This window comes from Girardinichthys multiradiatus, chromosome 6 (assembly GCF_021462225.1).
Source record: "Girardinichthys multiradiatus isolate DD_20200921_A chromosome 6, DD_fGirMul_XY1, whole genome shotgun sequence".
In the NCBI taxonomy this organism is placed as follows: domain Eukaryota; kingdom Metazoa; phylum Chordata; class Actinopteri; order Cyprinodontiformes; family Goodeidae; genus Girardinichthys; species Girardinichthys multiradiatus.
Genome location: NC_061799.1, coordinates 9,976,159 through 9,996,657, shown reverse-complemented (window position 1 = coordinate 9,996,657; position 20,499 = coordinate 9,976,159). Strand labels below are relative to the sequence as shown.

At 39.2% G+C, this 20,499-nt stretch overlaps 1 protein-coding gene across 2 annotated transcripts; it reads right to left on the bottom strand.

Annotated features, from left to right (window-relative positions):
- Window positions 1–1,157: 1,157 nt before the first annotated feature.
- LOC124869685 (phospholipid phosphatase 3-like) lies at window positions 1,158–20,222 on the bottom strand. 2 transcript variants are annotated; one of them, XM_047367695.1, is made up of 6 exons: window positions 19,908–20,222; window positions 11,040–11,197; window positions 6,002–6,282; window positions 5,842–5,899; window positions 5,569–5,745; window positions 1,158–3,829 (listed from the first exon to the last, which is right to left on the bottom strand). In XM_047367695.1, the coding sequence occupies exons 1-6, from the start codon at window positions 20,035–20,037 to the stop codon at window positions 3,701–3,703; spliced, it is 933 nt and encodes a 310-aa protein (XP_047223651.1). In that variant the 5' UTR covers window positions 20,038–20,222; the 3' UTR covers window positions 1,158–3,700. The 2 variants fall into 2 exon arrangements, with proteins under 2 accessions (XP_047223651.1, XP_047223652.1); XM_047367696.1 differs by lacking the exon at window positions 11,040–11,197 and adding an exon at window positions 12,822–12,976 and having other exon boundaries at window positions 19,908–20,221.
- Between the last annotated feature and the right edge of the window lie 277 nt (window positions 20,223–20,499).

Sequence of the window (20,499 nt, the reverse complement as noted above, 5' to 3'; positions counted from 1 at the left end):
CTTTCAGAAATATGAGTTTATTTTTATCAATTTACAAAATGTGAAGTGAGCGAACCCAAACATACAGCCAAAGTCATTAAGAACTATCTACAGCGTTAAGAAGAACAAGACTCACCGGAAGTGATGTTGTGGCCCCCACAGAGCCCTGATCTCAACATCATCCAGTGTGTCTGGGATTACATGGAGAGGCAGAAGGATGTGAGAACGTCTACATCCACAGAAGATCTGTGGTTAGTTCTCAAAGATGTTTGGAACAACCTACCAGCAGAGTTCTTTCAAAAACTATGTGCAAGTGTACCTAGAAGAATTGATGCTGTTTTGAAGGCAAAGGGGGGTCACACCAAATATTGATTTGATTTAGATTTCTCTTTTGTTCATTCGCTGCATGTTGTTGATTGATGAAAATAAATGATTATTCATTCGTTGTTTACAGCATTTTTATTCCCCTATCCTAAAACTTTTGCACAGTACTGTATGTCAGGTGTATGTATATATTTGAGCCTGTGTGGAAAATCCTAAATAAATTCAGCTTTATGTACCTTTATTTTCATTTTAAATATCCCTCAAGTGGTATGATCATGGTTTAACTTATAAAAACCACAAGTTGTTCTGACTGTCAAGGCACTGATGGATATATGAAAACGTCTGAGTAGATCTGTAGGAAAAACACAATTCAGATAAAATTCTGAAGTGTTTTTCTGCCAAGACCTTTTGCACCTTATTAAACTTATCAGCTCTAATCTAATTGTGGGCTATTTTCCTTATCCTTAACAACAATCAGCTTAGCATAGTGCATGAGTCACAAAATGCGACCTATGGATGCCCGAGTGCGTATTTCATGGAGACAAAGAGGTCTAAATGGATAATCCAGGGCGGAAAACACAATCAGTACAGCTTTTAAGCATGTTAACATGTGAGTGTAGCATGCCACTCTGGCATAGTTTCTGTGTGGACTCTATATTATTTCAGAGGGCCGATAGGGAGCAGGGTTAAAACCTGGAATGTTCACTATTTCCACACAGGAAGAGGCTCGTGGAAGTCTACCACTGCCCAACGCCCAAAATCTCTTCATCACACGCAAAGCTGGCCGCCTGCTGAAACATAACACAGAACTCTCAAAAACACCTTTCAACAAAAATCCCAAAGAAACGCTCATCTTCTTATTCTTTTGTGTTTTATTAAAGGCATTCTTTCTTTAATACAGTTTTATAGTACAAAATTTCACATTATAAAAATATTAAATGATTTTTGCTTTCATAAAAAAATGAACCGAAGCCATCTGGTTTAGACTGCTTTGTTCTTGTTTTATACGAGTTAATATTCACGTCACTGGATGCTGTTTGCCTCACACAGAAGCACGTTCTACATTTACACAGGTCTCAACACAGAGTCATAGTGGGTGTTTCTGCAGAAGACAAATGACCAATTACAGCAATTTACAACACATAGTGGCACAGTGAACTTTCTGAGGCAGTCTAATTTATAACGGAGTTGGCATATTTTAAGGACCTGGATTCCTATATATGCTTCAATGGAGTCTTGCAGGCATATTGTAGGTATTATATTATGTTTATATCATGCAGACCTTCACTACTAACTAGAGATGCACAGATCAGAGTTTTGTTGTCCATTTCCAGTTTTGTAAAGCTTGCTAATAAAAGGAATTGGCAGTTTAGCTGTATCAAGGTATACAAAGGTTTGAAAAAATACTGTTTTAAAACTTCTAAAATGTTCCATAATAATGCTCCTAAGGTTTAAAGTCCTTTTAATGGGATTCTGGAAAAAGTCTCGGAGTGACAACTCTTCTCTAACTTTAGAGAGGAAAGAGTAATTTAGAAATGTGCCTAACTCCACCTGTTGCTGTGCAATTCCTGCCAGCTGCTTGAAAAGAAGCCTGCTACAAATTCCCCTCACCTGTATGGAAATATTTCAGCTGGCCAAATGTGAACAATGATCGTGTAACAGATGGCAAGCTGCAAGTCTATCGGTTGCTTTCAAGAAAGATGAAAAGGTATATTTCACAGAATAATAACTTAAAGATTACATTTAGTTGGGTGTTTATTTTGTTTTTACTAAAAGCAATCAGATGATGTTCTAAATTTTTGTTTAAAAGATTTGTGTTTTTCAAGCCTTCCTGCCGTGAGTGACCATTAATTATTTTAAATTAACCATTTTACTAGGAGTTGAAGTGACGTCACATTGTGTGTCAGAAATAGATCACAGTAAAACAGGAAAGAAATTATTAGGGAGTTAACTTAAGATTTTTTTGGCCTTCATTGAACAGCAGATCCATAGGAAAGAGGATGGCATCTTTGTTTAGCATCTACTTTTTGTCCCTGAAAAAGTCATGCATGATCAGAAGTAATAAATGGTTGAGGAGTGTACTGACCCGCACCAAAAGGAGTCTAGCCTGGATGAGCAGCTATGCCTGTATAGTAAATACAGCTAAACTTTGAACATCTTCTTAACATTGTGTTCTTCCTTTGACTTCATTTTAAAACATCTCACTGATAGTGAAAATTCCTCCTTTTGAGTAACAACGTCCACACTGAAGATTGTTGTCGTTAGCGCAACCTGTTGGACTTTGTTACGATGCATTCACTGACTAAAAAAGAATTGGATATTTAAGTTTCCAATTGGCCAGTCACTGGTCAGTGCATCTCTACTGATAACCCAATTGTGTGATTTTACAAGACGAGCTATTTTTAGTGTTAAGGGTAACCAATTAGTATAATAAGTGAGATTAATCTGAACATGTGCTCAAATTGTATGTCTTACATGGCAATCTTGTCTCCTGTTGCATGCATCTATTAGAACAGGTGCCTCTTTTCTGCCACACTATTAGGCCATAAACATTGAAATATATAACCCTGACATTAAGACACGAAGAAACACTAAAACACAAGCGCACACACTCTGACCCAACACATGTGAGCACCCGTCTGGCACACATAAAAGACAGTCGTTTCATTAAATGGCTCAGTGGGGGCTCATCCTTGCCAGCAGAATGAGGCCCACATCCAAAAAGAAAAAAAAAAAGATCACCCACTCACACACACACACACACACACCCTCGTTGTATTTTCCACATAACTGTAACATTTGAGGCAACATTGAACTATGCACAGAGTGAAAGTTTACAAAGCTTTCTCAAACCTTGTAAAAGGTCATTCGAGTGGTGACAAATAATACTGAACTAAAATAGTGCTTCACAAATCACACACGCAATGTCTTGAAGTACGACCAAACTAAACCAATATCCTTCCTGACAGAGGAATTTGTTGAGGAGCAGGTCTATGAGTGGAGCACCCAGGCTGGACGCGGTCAAGGGGAGGAAATAAAATGCACAAAAACCACATATAGCTTTGTTAGCAGCTGCCATTTGAAAGTTTTGCTTGATTTCCGACTTTTGTTCAGGAAAAGGTCTTGGCAATGGAGAGCGTGCAATCTTCACAACAGGAGAGAAGGTCAAATACTCCTTGTGAAACAAAAGAAGGTCATCTCTCCTCTCCACACATTCACATGTCTGGTGAGATTAGGGGAAAAGATGAAAATGTCCTTTCACAAGACAAAACTTGCTCAATTGTTTCTTCTGGTCTTCCTTTATTCTGTTTATTTTATCCAGTAGGAACTAGTGGCCGGAAAAAAAACCAATGCACAGCTCTGCTCATGGTTTGTTTGCAGTCAGTTCAGCCTTCCTTTACGCTATGATGAGATGGTTGCCCCGCTCCCTGATGTCCGCTGCAGGAATGAGATCTTTCTTCACCGGTGTTTGGGACACAGCGGAGCGTCTTCCTTTGGGCGTAAACAAGTCAGACACATAGAAAACCTGCAGGCAGAGATAGGAAATTCTTTGAGGTCTTGCAATTGGCCAAAACAAAAGAAGAAAAAAAAAACAAAAAACACATCGCTTGCTCCTTGTTTTGGCACAAAAACGAAAATATCATTTGCAGCTTATCCACAGTTAATTATACCTAAAAAGTATATAAAGTTGCTTTTAATTACTTTCGATGACTTTACTCCTTACTCCTAGTCTGCATCCCTGCTCTGTTTGTACAGAATTCGGTTTAGACATTAAGGACAATTTAGAAAAAACTTTAAAAACAAAAACTTGCACTGTTTATGATTAGTGATCATAAACATTGCAAGTTTATGATCAAAGCAAACTGTCCATGTTTTGATCACTTGTTAAAACAACTAGAGCAGTCACTGTGTCCTTAAGCACTGACTATAACCATGTATTGAGAGGAATTAAGTTCCATTTTTATCAGATACCACATAAGTTCAATGCTAAAGGATCACAGCAGACATCCCATACCTTGGCTGTGATTAAGGGACATATTTTGAATCTGATTCAGTGTTGGGGAAAATTCTTATGGATTATTACTTAGCAAGTTCATTTGCTTGGAAAGCAAATTTCAGGTTATGCTCTTACATTCAGCTTCTCGTAACGGTAGAAACAAGTTTAATACCCTCTACTTTAAACACACAGGATCAAGTTGGCTGTTTTATTTAACATGTGGTACAGTTAAAATATGGATAAACAATTGATCTATGATTCGTACATGTATGCTTGGATTATGTACCTCTGAATGTTCACTGGCGAGTGCCCAACCTTGCAGATGTTACAACAAAGGGCACTCCCATGAATGACAGGCCTAAGTAGAATACAAAAGATTTCCTGTTCCAGAACCCCTTAAATAATTCATGCTATTCATTAAGGAAGTAATAATATATCCAGCTCTCGAGACGACATGTGACATTGGGTTCACAAGAAAAATATAGGACCCACCAATTGTGGTTTTTACAAATAGAAAATAATAACGATAAAGTTTCAGATATTCAGATATTCTGTTTTAAAGAATCTGTAATCAGTGTAAAATAATTCTGTCAAGGTTTGATCGGTCTAAGTAATGTAGATTTTAAACAAGATGTGATAAATTGTAGTCCGGACTAATTAAAAACCCTGCAAACAGCCCTTCACTTGAGTGCAAACAGAAAGTTGTGAAGCCAATGCTAAGTTTAGCATAGTTAGTGACTAATGGTTAGTGAGTATTCCCATAGTCTGTATAAGTCATTTGTATCTTTTCTGCCACTCTACAAGATTCTGTCTCCAACAAGAACTCAAAATACTGGCAAATAAACTATTTAAAATTGGTGGAGGCCAGCACAACACTGCAACTCAAGAACTACTTTCTTTTTTATTTTAAAGTAAGTGTCGATAAACTCAAAGGCCACAGCTTCATATCCCTGGCATATAATTCTTTACTTTGACATGAAATGTTGTGTTTTAATATTATTTTACCTCTACTATTTATATAGTTACTTACATTCGATAAAAACTAAGCTACATGCTCCAATCCTCCTCCTAAACAGTAGGTATCTCTGCAGAGAAAATATTGCTACCACACAGCACAAACGGTCTTAGAAAAAGTTATACAAGAGTAATTCTGAATTCCCAATTTTTTTTAAACAATCAAAGCCCTTCTTTGGCTAACTGTGAATACATCTGAATAAGGTTGAAATGTATTGCTACCCTCCCGAGGCCTTCCAAAAAAAAAAACTTACAATGCAGTAGGCCACTACGGCGCCCTGAATGAACCCAGCCAGGACATCCGTGGGGTGGTGCTTGTGGTCGGACACCCGAGACAGGCCGGTGTAGAAGGACATCATGATGAGGGTGAACTGGGTCAACGGACGCAGAAGGCGGGCACCGTGCCAGGTGAAGCGAGACTGCAAGTAAAACTGTAAAAGAACAAAAAACAAAAAGCAAAGTTTTGGGTTCGTTACACTGTTATTAAACCCCACAATGAGTAAAAGGAGGACAGTCTGGAAACTCACCACTAAGTAAAGCATGGTGTACATGGAGAACGACGCATGTCCAGAGAAAAATGATTTCCTAAGGAGAACATTCATCAGTCAGCATCTTAACATAAGACACATATCTATCAATGCCATCTAAATTGCTTTAAGGAGACCCATCTCACATCTGTAACCATACCTGGCCTCTTGGACTTTGCTCTCTGGCCCATGGCATGTGTACTCAGTGATGTAGCCCAGGGAGCAGTTGATGGTGGAGAAGTCGGGCTTGCATATGTCGATGAAGTGTGGTCGCATGCGGCCTACTGACACTTTTGCGATGTCGGTAAAGGACAGGCTGATGGCACAGCCAAAGATGAACACCCCGATCTGCTTGTAGAGAGCAGCAATGTAGGGATTCCCAACAAAAGACTTGGATCCCTCGTTCAGAAAGTAGATCCTGTAGCTTTCACCTATTATGATCTAAGAGGAAAGAGAGGAAGCTGATGTCAGAGAAATTGTATTTTTGTCTTCATGGAAATGCCTCCATTGCAGTCTTTTCTCATTTGCAATGTTTTAGGAGCTTTCATATGCGATTAAAGGCTGCTGTTCATTTTGCCTCTTAACCATTTTGTTCGTTCTTTATTTAAATCTTTTTGCCGCTTTAGACTTTTATACTATTGGTGGTTTCCTACCAGAGTTTTTTGGGTTTGAAATGTTCTATGATCAACTCATAGCGTACTATGAAAGGAAATGTTGGTCTGTTGAATCTATTTGAAGATCTTTACTCGTGCTATTCTTTTTCTGAGAGAAAACAGTGAAAGAAGAGAGAATGCAACACAGACGAGTGCATAACCCCCCACGGAACACTGACAATTGAAGAGAATGGGAGGGACATCAGGGGGAGGTGTCTATCTATGACTGAAAACAGCTGCTCAAGCTCAAAAACGCCCTCTCCGCACCCCAACCTCATCATCCTCTGTTGTCTTCAAGCAGTTTACAATTGAAATTGTGGTAGAGAGTTAAAGATTGGGGGAGGCTCAGGGAGAAAGAGGAAGGACAGAAGGTAGACAAATGACAAGAAGGGAGGACAGAAAGGCAAAGAAGATATGTAAATAAGACAGGAGAACAAGAACAGATACAAATAGGGAGGAGAAGAAGAAAAGTGAGAAGAAGAATGAAGAGCAGAGTAGGGGGTGGGGGAGCAACCGCTGGTTCTAATCAAGGAAATGCTGAGCTAGGCGACGTGTCTGATTTTTGGTGGCCAGACTCCACCAGGCGCACGTTTGTTTTTCTCTGCGCCATCTTTCTGAAGGGTCTCTCCGATTTCACAGGGGATGTCTGGCTGTTTTCATGTTAGTATCTCAATTTCATCGCACATTCTTCTGAGGGGCGCAGGAGCAACCCTCACTCTGGAAAACATTGGAGATTTAACAAGCAGATAAAAAGTGTTGTTTCCACCATGCAGGCCTTTAGAGCCAGCAGCAGCTACCCAGCTGGAGGAGAGACAACTTATCTGGTTCCTCTTGTGCAGGACGTTTCACTGAGTGAAAAGATTGATAGATTTGCCTTGTTGCACAAGCACAGTGCTACAAGGATTCACATACCTTGAACTTTTTGGTCACATTACAACCACAAAATTAATTGGATTTTACTGGGATTTTATGTGATAGAACAACATGGCGTAGCACATAACCGAGAAGAGGAAGAAAAATTATAGCTTAAAAATTGTTTACAAACGCGTATTGTAGATTTGTATTTTGCCTCTACTCTGACAATCCAGTGCAGCTAATAACCCGCAGAACTAAATTGTGTCCACTTGTGTGTAATTTAATCTCAGTATAAATGTGGCAGTCCTGTGAGGGCTTCAGAGGTTTTCAGAGAACATGAGTGAATGAATATAAACACAGCAGACAGGACAGGGATAAGGTTTAAGATGACATTTAAAGCAGAGTTAGGTTATTACAAAAAAATATTAGGATTTGAACATCTCACAGACCCTTGGTCAAGAGGTCCATAGTATGTCTTGAGGAGCTGCAGAGATCCACAGCTTATTTAGGAGAATTTGTTGACAGGACAAGTAATATTTGTGCACTCCACAAATCTGGCCATTATGGATGAGTGGCAAGGAAAAAGTAAATCATTAGTAGTCATGTTTGCAGTTTGCTACAAGTCATGTAGGGGACCCAGCAAACGTGGAAGAAGGTGCTCTCGTCAGACAAGACCAAAATTTAACTTTTTAATTAACATTCTTATCGCTATGTGGGACGGAAAACTAGCAATCCACATCACCCCGAACACACCACCCCTACATGACAATGTGGCGGCAGGCTGTGGGGGATGCTTCTCTTGAATTGCAATCTGGGACAAGCTCCTGATACAGGCTCCAAAAGACTTGAGACTTGGGCGGGGATTCATTATCCCCCAGGACAAAGGCCCTAAAAAACAGTCAGAGCTACAATGGAATGATTCGGGTCAAAGCAAATGGCCTAGTCAAAGTCCAGAATCCAGCTGAGAATCTGTGGCCGGAACTCAAAATGTATGTTCTCAGACACTCGCTATCCATTCAGTGTGAGCTTGAAGGATTGTGATAGGAAGAATGGTGAAACATGTAAGTCCCTGGATGTGGAAAGCTGGAGGACTTACAGCTGAAATTGGAGCGAAAGGTGGTTCTACAAAATGTTGATTCAGGGAGGCTCAATAAAAACGCACAGTGCACTTTTTCAATTTGTATAAAATACTTTCTAAATCATATATCCTTTCCTTTCCATTTCAATTTAACTAAGTGCTACTTTGTGTTTGTCTATCAGAAAATCAATACCCCAATAAAACGCATTGCAGTTTATGGTTGTAACAAGGCAAAATGTGAAAATATTAGTATAATGGAGGAATGAAGCTGATTTGTTGCTTGCATCAAGTTTCAAAATGATGCCCCATTGTTGTTCCTTTCACCCTAATAAAGGCCAGCAAAATGTTCAAAGGGCATGGCCTCTTGGTTTGTAGAGCTCTGTGAGCAATGAAGCACTAAATAAGCCAGTGTTTGTTTTTTCTTCTGCTTCATAAAACAAAAATGTTGGCCATAGCACACTGGAGGGTTAAGATGGATCCAAAAGTCATGCCTTGCCAGGAGAAAATGAAATGTACGGCATTTTCTTTCTTGTTTGGGGCCCTCACCACAATTCCACCCCAGCAATTATGGTATTTAACCAAACAACCATTGCGTCAACCGTAATTACACAGTCGGGGCTCCTTCTCGCCCCTGTGGCTTTAGGGCTGTGCAGCACTCTGCTCCAGGGGAGACAACACAGACACCCTCGGCCATGAAGCAAGGTGGCATCGGTCATCAAGGTGAAAACTGCACATATTATGTGAGTTAAAATAGCTAACTTTTTAAATGGGCCTTATGCGGGCTGCAGGAATCTGTTTGCACACAAATTACCAATCTGTGATTGTGAATGTCTTGCAATGTGGCTACCAAGGTGTTGAAAAGTGTTTTGTAAGCACTAACTACACGCCTGGGTAGCTGTTGCTATGGCGTAAAAAGACAGGCTCAGTCAACTCTGTGTGGTTGCTGCAGAGTTCTTGCAAGAATTGCTAGTTTAAATTTAATTGTGTAGTTGCTAAGTCCTAAAATACCAGCTGTTGTCTATAGGTAGAAAAATTTCTTTTTTTTTTCTTCTTTAATGGTATATTTGTCAAAAGCAGCTTTGCTAGACGCTCAAATACAAATTTACTAGTTCCAACATAAATGACTTGAATTTACCAGATTCTAGGATGACATACTCACTGTTTTCTCCCTGGAGAGTGCTCCAAAACTTCACTTTACAGTAAAAGCCATAATGACTTCAGTCATCTCGCTTCCTCTAGGGGAAAACTCTGAATGAGTGTCGTTGGCTCATTCTTATGCAATATTCCCTGGAGCCTGTAACCCTGGCTGATAGCCCAGGTATGGAGATGAGCTGCATCAGTTATCATTCAGGATAATCTTTGTTTATTCCCACAAAGCCCAAACTGGGAGATAAAGTTCCTGTGTTGAGGAACAAAGCAGTTCGAAGTAAGTCAGCTTGTGCTTCCAGCGTCCCCCAGTATTATTAGTACCCATGTTTTTAATCTGTTTTAAAATAAACTTGGCACAAAATAGAAAGACAATACGTATTTGGTAATTTTTTTCTTTGTGGTAACAATGAGGAGTATGGTTCTGTTTAACACTACAGAGGTCACTGTTTGTTAAATGAAGAAATTGTTAAATATCCAAAAATGAAATCATATGTTCAGCAATAATTGACACCCCAGAATTTGATGCTCCTCAACCCATGTTTACCAATAGGTCATCATTAAGTTTTTTTTTTACAACACTGAAGAATACAAAAAGAGGAATATTTGACTGCTATAAAACAGGCCAACAGCAACACAGATCCCAGGTATTTTTTTCCACATATATATCAGCTGTTTTATGCCAGACTGACCAGCAGTATCAGTTGCCATAAACTTAATCATGGTCTAATCAATGATTGCAGTTCCAACTTTAGTCCTTGTAGAGTTCTGCAAATTCCACCTGTTTATATTTGTGATGGTTGGACATAAGACTTTTTCATGCCATGTAGGTAGCATCTAATGGTTGCTCTAATGACTTGATGACTTCAAGATGCCATTCTTTGATCAAACAATGAAGATGGGTCATCGCCCTACCTTGCCCTTTCTCATTTTGAGGTGTCTATTTCGCATCATATTTATGCATTAGGGTTACAAAAAGTCATGGATAACTAATTAAAATATCTTAGACACTTTACAATTTTAAAACAATGGACAAATTACGCAAATAAATGTGTTAAATTTCTTTTTCGCGATTTGTTAGAGGTGCCAATAGTTGTGGCACCAGTGAGCTGGTAAAAAAAATCTATTATTTTTTTACCATTTGATCCTTTTAAATTTGTTGGGATATTCATTTTTTATTTTCAATGTGAGATTATGATTCTGGAAAATAATATTGTTTTATTACAATAGTATAATAACTGTGGATCAAACTAGATATGGCTTGAGGCAAACATGAACAACTGTAACAGATATGAGAGTCTGCACTTGTTTAAGTCATTGTAATACAGAAAACATGAAATAGCATAACTGGAATAAAATTGAGAAAACAAAGGATTAGCATGAGAATTCATGTGGCTTGTACATGTGCATGATGCTAAAGCATAAAGAGTGAAGATGACATTAGTAATGAGAGTGAGATGACTTACAGAGAGGATGGAGATAAGAATGCCTGCCGCGCTAAGCACACCGTCACTAATGGTGTCTCCATTTTTGGCCGGGTACCTGATGGACTCATCATCGCAGTAAAACCCTCTACTGTAAGGCTGAACAGCGCAGGTCTCAATGACCAAGAAAGGCAGGCCAGCTAGTGTGTAGAGGCAAGTGAGCGGCACACAGAGAAAGAAGAGGAGGTGGGGGGTGGGGGTGGTTGGGTGAGGGAGAGAGATGGAGTTGCTAGGTTAATGACACACAAATTACAGAGGTTGTGGTTACAAGCAGAAGGCGACAAGAGAACATCTGGAACTGGCTCAGTTCGTTCTGTGGCTGTAATCTGTGACTAATAAAGTAATGACTGCTAATTTGTTCGTTATGTACTATTGCAGGGTCACTGTGGGTCAGTTTGTCAACTGAAGATCAAGTATGCTTTACAGCTTGCTATTTCTGTAAGGAACTGATCTGTATCTTCCTAAGCAGCTCACAACTTTACCATTTTATATGACAAATTTGAAATCGGAAATGAGAAATTGCAATTTTGCAGGAGGAAAGAAATAAACAGCTAATTTCTTCTGAGGTTTGGAGCGTTAAAAAAAAACCACCAAGCCAAAAAACGTTGTCCTTTTCTCCTTATAAGTCTAATATATTGCTACAGTTTTTAAATCACATCTACAAAACACAGGTTAATATATTAAAATAAATAGAATAATTAACTCCTATTACTAATTGACTGTGCTTCCAGCTCCAGCCCTCTAGGGCAAATAAGAATGCAGCATAATCAATTTCTTTGAGCACTGAAAATGTATTTGCAACTATGTTATTTTAATTATAACAAATAGCAAGACCTAGCATTTTGGGTAGTCAGTTGTTAATGAAATGCCAACAATTTGTTAGCAAGGTAAGAATACCCGAGTGACTAAACGTTAGCTGCTAATGAAGCTAACGTTGGAATCTGCATCCCAGAATTGAAACACCTCCAGTTCAAAACCTTACTTAGACTTATCAAACCTGAATAGGAAAATTCTACACCTAACAATTCTTTAAAACACAGTTTCAGATTTATAAAAACATTTAGACTGCTTGTGAAAACACAAAAAGGGAGCATTTTCTATGCTGTTTTGGGCCGTAGGATTGTCTAGGAGTTAGTCAAGCATAAAACCCTAAAAATATGGAGAAATTACTCCTAAACTAGATTATTCAAAACCGATTACAGACTTCTGAAAACAGTTTGTGAGTTGTCAAACTTTCACTATTTGTAAAAATAAAATAAATAAAAATTATAACTAAAATATAACTAAATTCTAGTCTCATTCCATAATCCCAATATCAGGATTCATCATTACTCTTCCGGTATTTCACCTTCTTACCTGGAGCTTTTCCTGTAGGACTGTAAGTTAAAGGTTTACGATCTAAAGGCATTGATTGAAAAAGTTAAACTTTTATTTAAATTTCAATTTGGGACATTTAATAATATTTTTAGTTCTTTTACTTTATGAATAAACAGATGGTTTTGTAAATATGGGTGGTGAAATAAACAAAGGCTCCTTGAAGGGTGGGATTCAACAGTTTATGGTAATATACAGTGGAAACTGGTGGTCAAGTAATGTGCTGCATACACAATTTGCAGTGAATGGGACGTAACCACTGAGTGTGACTCAGAACCTGTGGCAGCCATCAAATCTGTATGTGATAGTAAAAAAGCCAGCCACTGGTGAACTGAGTGTGCTCCGGCACATGTTCTCCTTGTTCTCCTGCTTTACCACACCAGGACTTACAGAGGCCACGGGCACAGTGACGCCCACAGCGGTGAGCACGGTGGTTGACACTGTGCTGTTCTTATAGGGAAGTCTGATGCTCTCGTCATTGCAGAAGAACCCCCTCTGGTAAGGTGGGAAGGGACATTTGTGCAAAAACACGCCGACAAGAACCACTGCATGGTTGGACAGATACATGAGTGCAGGTGAGGTTTTTCAGAACATATTAAAACATCTGAAAATAGGAGAGTAAATACAAACCACTTTCAAGACTACCAGGAGAAGCATCTTCATAACAAGTTTAATTGACAACATTGTTGTTAAAATAATAATGAAAAAACACACAAAAGTTAAAATCTTAACGAAATTCTTTTTGTCATGTTTTAATTTCATTTCAATGAGGAGGGCAGAGAAAGTGCTGGAGTAACCAGAGTTTTCTAAGACTGTGGAACAAGGGAGTGTTGCCCCTCCCCCACTTGTTGCCATGCACTTCCTGTCAGCTGGCTGAAAGAAGGCTTCTACACTGTATATCAACTGTGTATTAGTGACTAAAACCTCTGCATTACACTATAAAATATGGCAGAAAATCACATGAAAAAGTACCTAAGTCATATAACCACAATTACAGTAGACTATAAGCAGATTTTAGAAACGTCCCCTTTGTCATGATTTACACGTCATGATTTCAAACCCGAAGTATTTAGACATTGAAATGACCAAAACTTCAAATGTACAAAATGGTGAATGAGTGAAATGACTTGCACCCTTGGAAAAAAAAAAAAAAACACTTTTACAAAGACCATGCAGAAGGTCCTTATTTTGATATGGACTGAAAGGAAGTAACCGACTACTTTACAGGTGATAATGGCCCTGAGAATGTCAGAACAAGCAGCTTTTTTTGACTCTGAAGCCATGAGAAACTATTTCGAAATATGAGCGTATATATATATATATATATTTATATATATATATTTATATATATATATGTTAATGTTCCTTAAATTAATGATCATCTTCAGCTAGTTTACAACTGAGTGTATAGCCTGACTAATTAACCAGCCAGCATCAGTGTTACTCTATAAAGATAAGAATAAAAAACATTTTTCTATAGGTATAAATCAATTAATCAATAATTCAAAATCTATGTCTCAAAACAAACATATGGTATATATACTATTCTAACTGTAATAATCCATATGTTATATCATAAGATAATAAAAAACAATCGCTGCTTTTGTTTATATATATATATATGTTTTATATAGCAATTAGACCTTGTTGTACATTTTTGTTTCAAATTTCCATGAATTACTGAAAACGTGGAATTTTAACCTATTGCAGCTATACTACGAGAATCTAATACCGAACCATGTCAAATTTCAGTTAAACCAGAAAAGAAAAAACCCGAAACACTTTCAACGCTGCTATCCTTCTGCCCAAGGCTTTGAGGTAGACTTTAAAAGGCCCTTTTTAAGACCCCTCAGGGGTTTTTGCATCTAATCAATTCAGTGTCTTTCACCACTTTTTTTATCTGCTGACTACAAACAGACGGGGTATAATTTAAAGCCAATAAGGAGAGTTTATTTTCCTCAATCTCAGGAGGCCACGATGGAGGACTTTGATATCCGACGGTGAACGTGGTACCCAGAAGAGGCCTTCAAATCGTAAGACAGAATTTGGAAAATATGCTTTCGCTTCACTTCAAAGTGACGTTTAGCTTTCATGTCAGCTGTGATCTGCAGATATAAAGGAAAACAAGCAGACTGGTGTTATGGTGGTGGTGGAATGGGGCAATTTCTCAGACCAAATGTCAACATATGCTTGAGTTACTGAGCCCCTCAACCCCGTTCATCCACCCATACACACACACACACAAACACACACACACATACAGAGCTAAGTTGTGGCTTTAATGGTCCAGCTGGGCCGAGTTCAGGTTACAGTGAGTTCTGGTGCTCTGGGAAATCCAGAATGTCGATCCGCCCTTCACGTTCAGCAGGATTCACATTATTAACCTACAGTCGTTCTTCAAACAAATACCCAACCCAGAGCGACATTCCGCTCTAAAGCAGGGTCGGGGCGTCTCAACAGTTCTGTAGGTGTGAAAACATACTTCACTTTTCAGTGTGCTTAATCCTGAACGTCAAATCCCCTACGCTTTGGTTTATCTGTCTCTTAAAAGAACAACACAGGAGGCTGGTGATATGATGGAGAAAAGTGGGGCTGCAGATACGTACTAGACCTGTAACTCTGCCTCAGAACCTCTGCGTAACCTCTGCGACCTCTTTAAACACATTCACAGACTTAGACTTACCACAAGCCCAGAGGCGGTGGGGGGCACATTCAAAGAGAAAGGGATTTGGAAAACGCATCAATGAATTCAAGAGTCCGTGGCTTTTAAATGAGCCTTACAGTGACCAAGCCCATGAAACAACTTCTTGGAAACAGAGGAAAAAATGACAAGAAACAGAAGGTCATGGTCAGATCCAGTCTTCCAGGCATTCAGCTGTTTTTCTTCTCCCCTGCTCAGTGCCGTGACCCCTCGCATCCGTCTAACACTGCACCATCAGCAGTGAGCACAACATCTTGGGATTTTCCACTCCTACCCATTCCGAGCCCGCATGAAACATCAGAGGGCTGTGGTAAGACCGTGTTGCGCCAGTATTAACACCTGTCAGCAGGTATGGGGATGCTTTTCTGCATTAGCTCAAAGACAACAGAAGCAAATGAAAACGCCAAAAAAGCTGGACTGAACAGATAAAAACTTTAGATCCTCATATCAGCATCGGTTTGCTTAATTAACCAGGAGTCCTAAATAGATAGGGGCTACATACCAGTATAATAATGTACACTAAGGTTTAAAAGTTAGCTTCATATAAAGTTTGACATCATATCCTTCCTACGGTTTAAATCCCTTTAAATCAGATACTAGAGAAAGTGTCAGTGTGACCGGAGGTTTCCCCAGATCTAGGGAGCATAGAGAAACTCAATGTTGCTGCACATTGCTTAACAGCCAGCTGAAAGAAGACTTCTACACATTTCCTATGCTTACAACAATGACAAATTAAGTTGTCTGAAAATATTTCTGGTTTCTGCCACTTTTCACCAATTTCGATTTTTTCGAAGTTCCTTTTAGAGGTAGAAGTTTTGAATCCAACAGAAAAAAAAGTCAGTCAGTCATTTTCTACCGCTTATTCCATAGTGGGTCACGGGGGAGCTGGTGCCTATCTCCAGCACTCAATGGGCGAGAGGCAGGGTACACCCTGGACAGGTCGCCAGTCCATCGCAGGGCAACACACAAACAACCACACACACACTCATTCATACACCTAAGGGTAATTTAGAGAGACCAATTAACCTAACAGGCATGTCTTTGGACTGTGGGAGGAAGACGGAGTACCCGGTGAGAACCCACGCATGCACGGGGAGAACATGCAAACTCCATGCAGAAAGACCCCCGGTCAGGAATCAAACCCAGGACCTTCTTGCTGCAAGGCAACAGTGCTACCAACTGCGCCACCGTGCAGCCCAGAAGAAAAAGGAATTACAAAATTATTCTCAGTTATGCATAAAAGGACATGTCCGTAACCATTATCCGATTCATATTAAACTTGTAAAAATGTGAACTAATTAACCCCCTAATGTGAGCTTGTCGAAGTTGTGTTCCTCTATAGCCCCTTTCAGATCATCCTTTCATTCCATGGTCTACATATTTATGGAGCTTTGCGACCAACTGAAAGGTCTTGGCAAGGAGTGAGGGATCGAAGTACATCAACCAAGAGTACGCCACTGTTCTACATCGGGATGTAGTTATTAACCCATAACCACTATGAACTGTAAGGGGTATAATATGTGATTGTAGAGCGAGTATAGAAAACACACCAGCTGCAGCATCGCACAGAACGGAGACATTGTGCCATCCTGCAGTGTCCATCTGATCTGAGAAATATGTTGATTAGCAGACTCTGATAAAGATAAAATGTTGAGGATGACGCAAAGCAGTTTTCTGGCTCTGAGTGCATGTGGATAGCCTGGCCTGCATCAGGATTGTGACGTAGAGTTCAAAGCTGTTTTTTTGGAGATGAATGCTACAACTAGTAAGCAACGCCCCTTTGGTTCTGCAATCAAAGCTGCACGCTCTGAAAGCGTTCAAAGTGGATTAAGTAGTACAATGTTAAAAAACAAAGTAATCTGTAAGAACATCCGAAAAGAGGCTGGTAGAGAACAGAACGCTAAAAAAAACCTTACAATCGTTCCTCATGTTTATTTGCAAAGTATTACTAAATTTAGAGCACGTTTACTGAAAAGTTTTTGTTTAGGTCTGTGTATTAAAATCCAAGTAATAAAACATATGAACGGTGATAATATAATACTTGTACTTATTAATGTTATTCCTATAAAACAGCAGTAGGTGTAATAATTGCTTTTCTGTTTTAAATAAAAGCAAATTTAATAATGTTATACATTTTTAGTTGCACGCTCATGTTTGCTTAGTCTCGGCCCAAACCTAGCCCTAACATAAAGCAAGCGAACGATGAGGGGTGTGGATGACCTTTTCAGCGTCTCACCACGTTCTTATCATGATGTCCATGTCAAAGTGCTCAACACGTGCTGGAGACATTCAGCAAAACACCAAGTGTTACTGTAAAAACAAACATATTCACTTTTTCCACTTCTAGGGATCGCTCGCAGTCTGGGTTGGGAATGCCCGAACAGGTCTGAGGAGTACACACACACACACACACACACATAATGATGTGGTTGTTTTATTTTTTTACTTTCAGCTGCCTTCACACAGCCTGCCTGTCTGTCTGTCAGCTGAGTCTGCAGCTAAACTCTGCTCATAGTTCCACTGCGTAGAGTGAAACAAGACCCACCAAACAAGTTTGACAGAAATCACATTCCACTTGAATTGGTGGTGACATTATCTGTACCAGCGGTGATGTATGTCAAGTTTAGTACAAACTGCCTAAATGAAAAAATAAAGTGTTTGTTTTCAGTTTCAAATTTGCAAGCTAACCTTTCAAGATCTTTCTCCACTTATATTTGTCACTGACCACATAAAAAATGACTCCATAAATGTATAGTGGTATGAAGACCTTTGCTTGTATTTAACTGATTAAATATGTAGATGCATGTTTCGCTTATTAGCCGTGTACTTAGTGTCTAAGTGCCTTGAACGTCATTAGAGGATTGACTTGGAAACACTACTTCCACCTTCTGCACCAGGGATCAGTTCCTGCCAGATCTGAGTGACAAACTGTTATCTTTACTACCACTGATGGTCCATAGAGAAGAAGGGAGCCAGAACACCATAAAACAATCAAATAATAATAATATCCTTGGAGGCAGCAATGACTGTAGTGAATGAAGACAAAGGAGATTACTATTTGTGGTCCATAGTTTCCTCCCTGTGGTCAGATGCTTTACTCTACATCTTTAGACAGAGACAGACTGCCAGCCTGTTGACAAATTTCTCTCTGTGAAGTTTACGGAACAAATGATGGGGATTTACCCTCCACACAGATGAAAACTAGCCGAGACCTAAACATAGCCCACCAGAAAAAAAGACTGTTTATTCTCTACAAGACTGCTAACAGTTGGGGGATTTACCAGGAAGCTGAAACAGCATTATTTTTAACATCTGGCTTGCAATTGTGGCTTTACACTCAGATCCATACATTACGGACATATGGTTACATGAAGAATCGACTACTATAAAAAGAGAATAATTTCAATTTATAAAATGCTTCACCCACCACGTGTACCTGCAGCTGTTGTACATCAAAGGGCCTGAGCTGTTTAAGATGCACTCAGGTCCAATAAATGGCCGCTGGCTTTAATTAGGCCACTCACAACGACACACTTTGTATATTCCAGCAGCTGTTCACATCGGAAGCATGTCGCTGTGAGGAATGTGAGCCATTCCGGAAAAATATAACGAGAAGTCAAAGCAGAGGTTCATATGGTTAAAGGTGTGGGTGGAGAGCAAAGAAATGTAGACATTCCCTTCTTGGAGCAGTTCATTAGTGGGTTTCCTCTTAATCAGCATATTTTAGGGACTGAGGAGAACAGAATACCAGAAACTTGTGTGATATTTGGAAAACATAAAAAAGCTTATTTTGTGGGCTAAACAAGAGCTTCTGGGTCTGGCTGTAATTTTAATTTAATTTTTAGCTGCTCCAGAGCTGTCTGGGGGGCTTCCAACTACATCAGTCACCACAGCTCAACTAAAATCTAATTTTTATTGTCATTGTTTTCAGTTTACAACTGAAAATGAATATCAGCCACACAATATATTAACTTTAAGCCCAAATATGAGATGTTTGAATGACAATAATTTCCCATAATTTATAAACGGATATTTCTTGTGATGAAGTGTGCTTGTTAAAAATAAATTGCTTTAGTTCTTACATCATAAGATTGAAATTATCCAACAGACTATAAAGACAATAACATATTTGACTCCAAAGGGCAGATCCTGCCAGACTACACGATTCTCACACAAGATTTTAAATATCATGACCAGTAGTTTTGATTTTCATGATGACTCTTTGAAAAGAAACTTTGATTTGGGAACTTGATGGGTGCTGGTTTGTTGGCCCCTATGCCATTTTGTACCTTTGCAGTTTTGGTCAATTTCTATCCAAGTCTCACGGATTAGTTACTTGTGTTTGAATAGGTGACCCTAATTTGTCATATTTTATGGTCAACTGATCCAAACAGGGACCAGAACCAAAAAAAAAAAAAAAAAAATCAAGTGTGATGTCTTCGTGAGCCTTTAGCATTTCAATGGCTTATCTCTATACAAAGGATAATTAACAGAAATAATGGCTTGAAAACATCAGTCTGTGCGGAATTACCCAATATGTTTCACTTTGAGAATTGAAAGTTACCTTTCAATAATATTCTAATTTATTCAATATGGCTATATATATATATATATATATATATATATATACACACTAAAGAACACTCAGGACACATTTCAATTACACGGTAACAAAAGATGAATAAAATCCAGAACTTTCCCGGACCCCAGCACTGTTGTGATGTTTGTCGCACATGTTGCATATAAACACAGTAAGGAACATGCGCTGTACTTACCTAATAACAAGCAGAAGAGATCCACAGCGACCAGCAGCTTTCTCCTGCTGTGGTCTTTGCAGTTATTGTTGCTCAGTGAACTCTTCGTCTCGGCTGCCATGGTCTTCTCATATATCAAACAGCGTTGCATTTAAACAGTTTTATCTATATAACTATATTTAGGGAGGAAATCGGTAGTTGCTTTAGGGCTCGCCTCCAGCAGCTGAACCTGAGTCGGACGGACCACTCATGCAGGTTATTTTCGCATTAAAACACGGTCTGTACTTTCCCGGGGCTTTCTATGATGACGGCTCACCGCTTTCTCCTGTTCTCCCCTTCCTTTCCGATCATTAAGACTGACAGCCTCCCACTAAAGCCACCTCCCCGACTCCTCCCATCTTTTTTCCAATTAGTGCCATATGGACGTTTCCCCACGCGGGATCTTTCCCACACACTCGCATCAGACCTGCTGACAAGCGGGAGTCAACACAGGAGCATCCAGAGGGGATTTCTCAGAATGCAGTCATCCAAAATATCAAGATCGGTTCTATTTTTCCAGGTTTGGATTAGTGCAGTTAGTTTTCCCCCCACTTTGAATAAGTCATAAATAAAA

Excerpts from the sequence above, each read along its gene's own strand:
- LOC124869685 (XM_047367695.1), bottom strand. The coding sequence starts at position 20,037 with ATGCAACGCTGTTTGATATATGAGAAGACCATGGCAGCCGAGACGAAG. Across the intron at positions 5,746-5,841 it reads ACACCATGCTTTACTTAGTG|TTTTACTTGCAGTCTCGCTT; the intron begins GTGAGTTTCCAG and ends GTTCTTTTACAG. Across the intron at positions 3,830-5,568 it reads CCGTAGTGGCCTACTGCATT|GTTTTCTATGTGTCTGACTT; the intron begins GTAAGTTTTTTT and ends CTCTGCCTGCAG.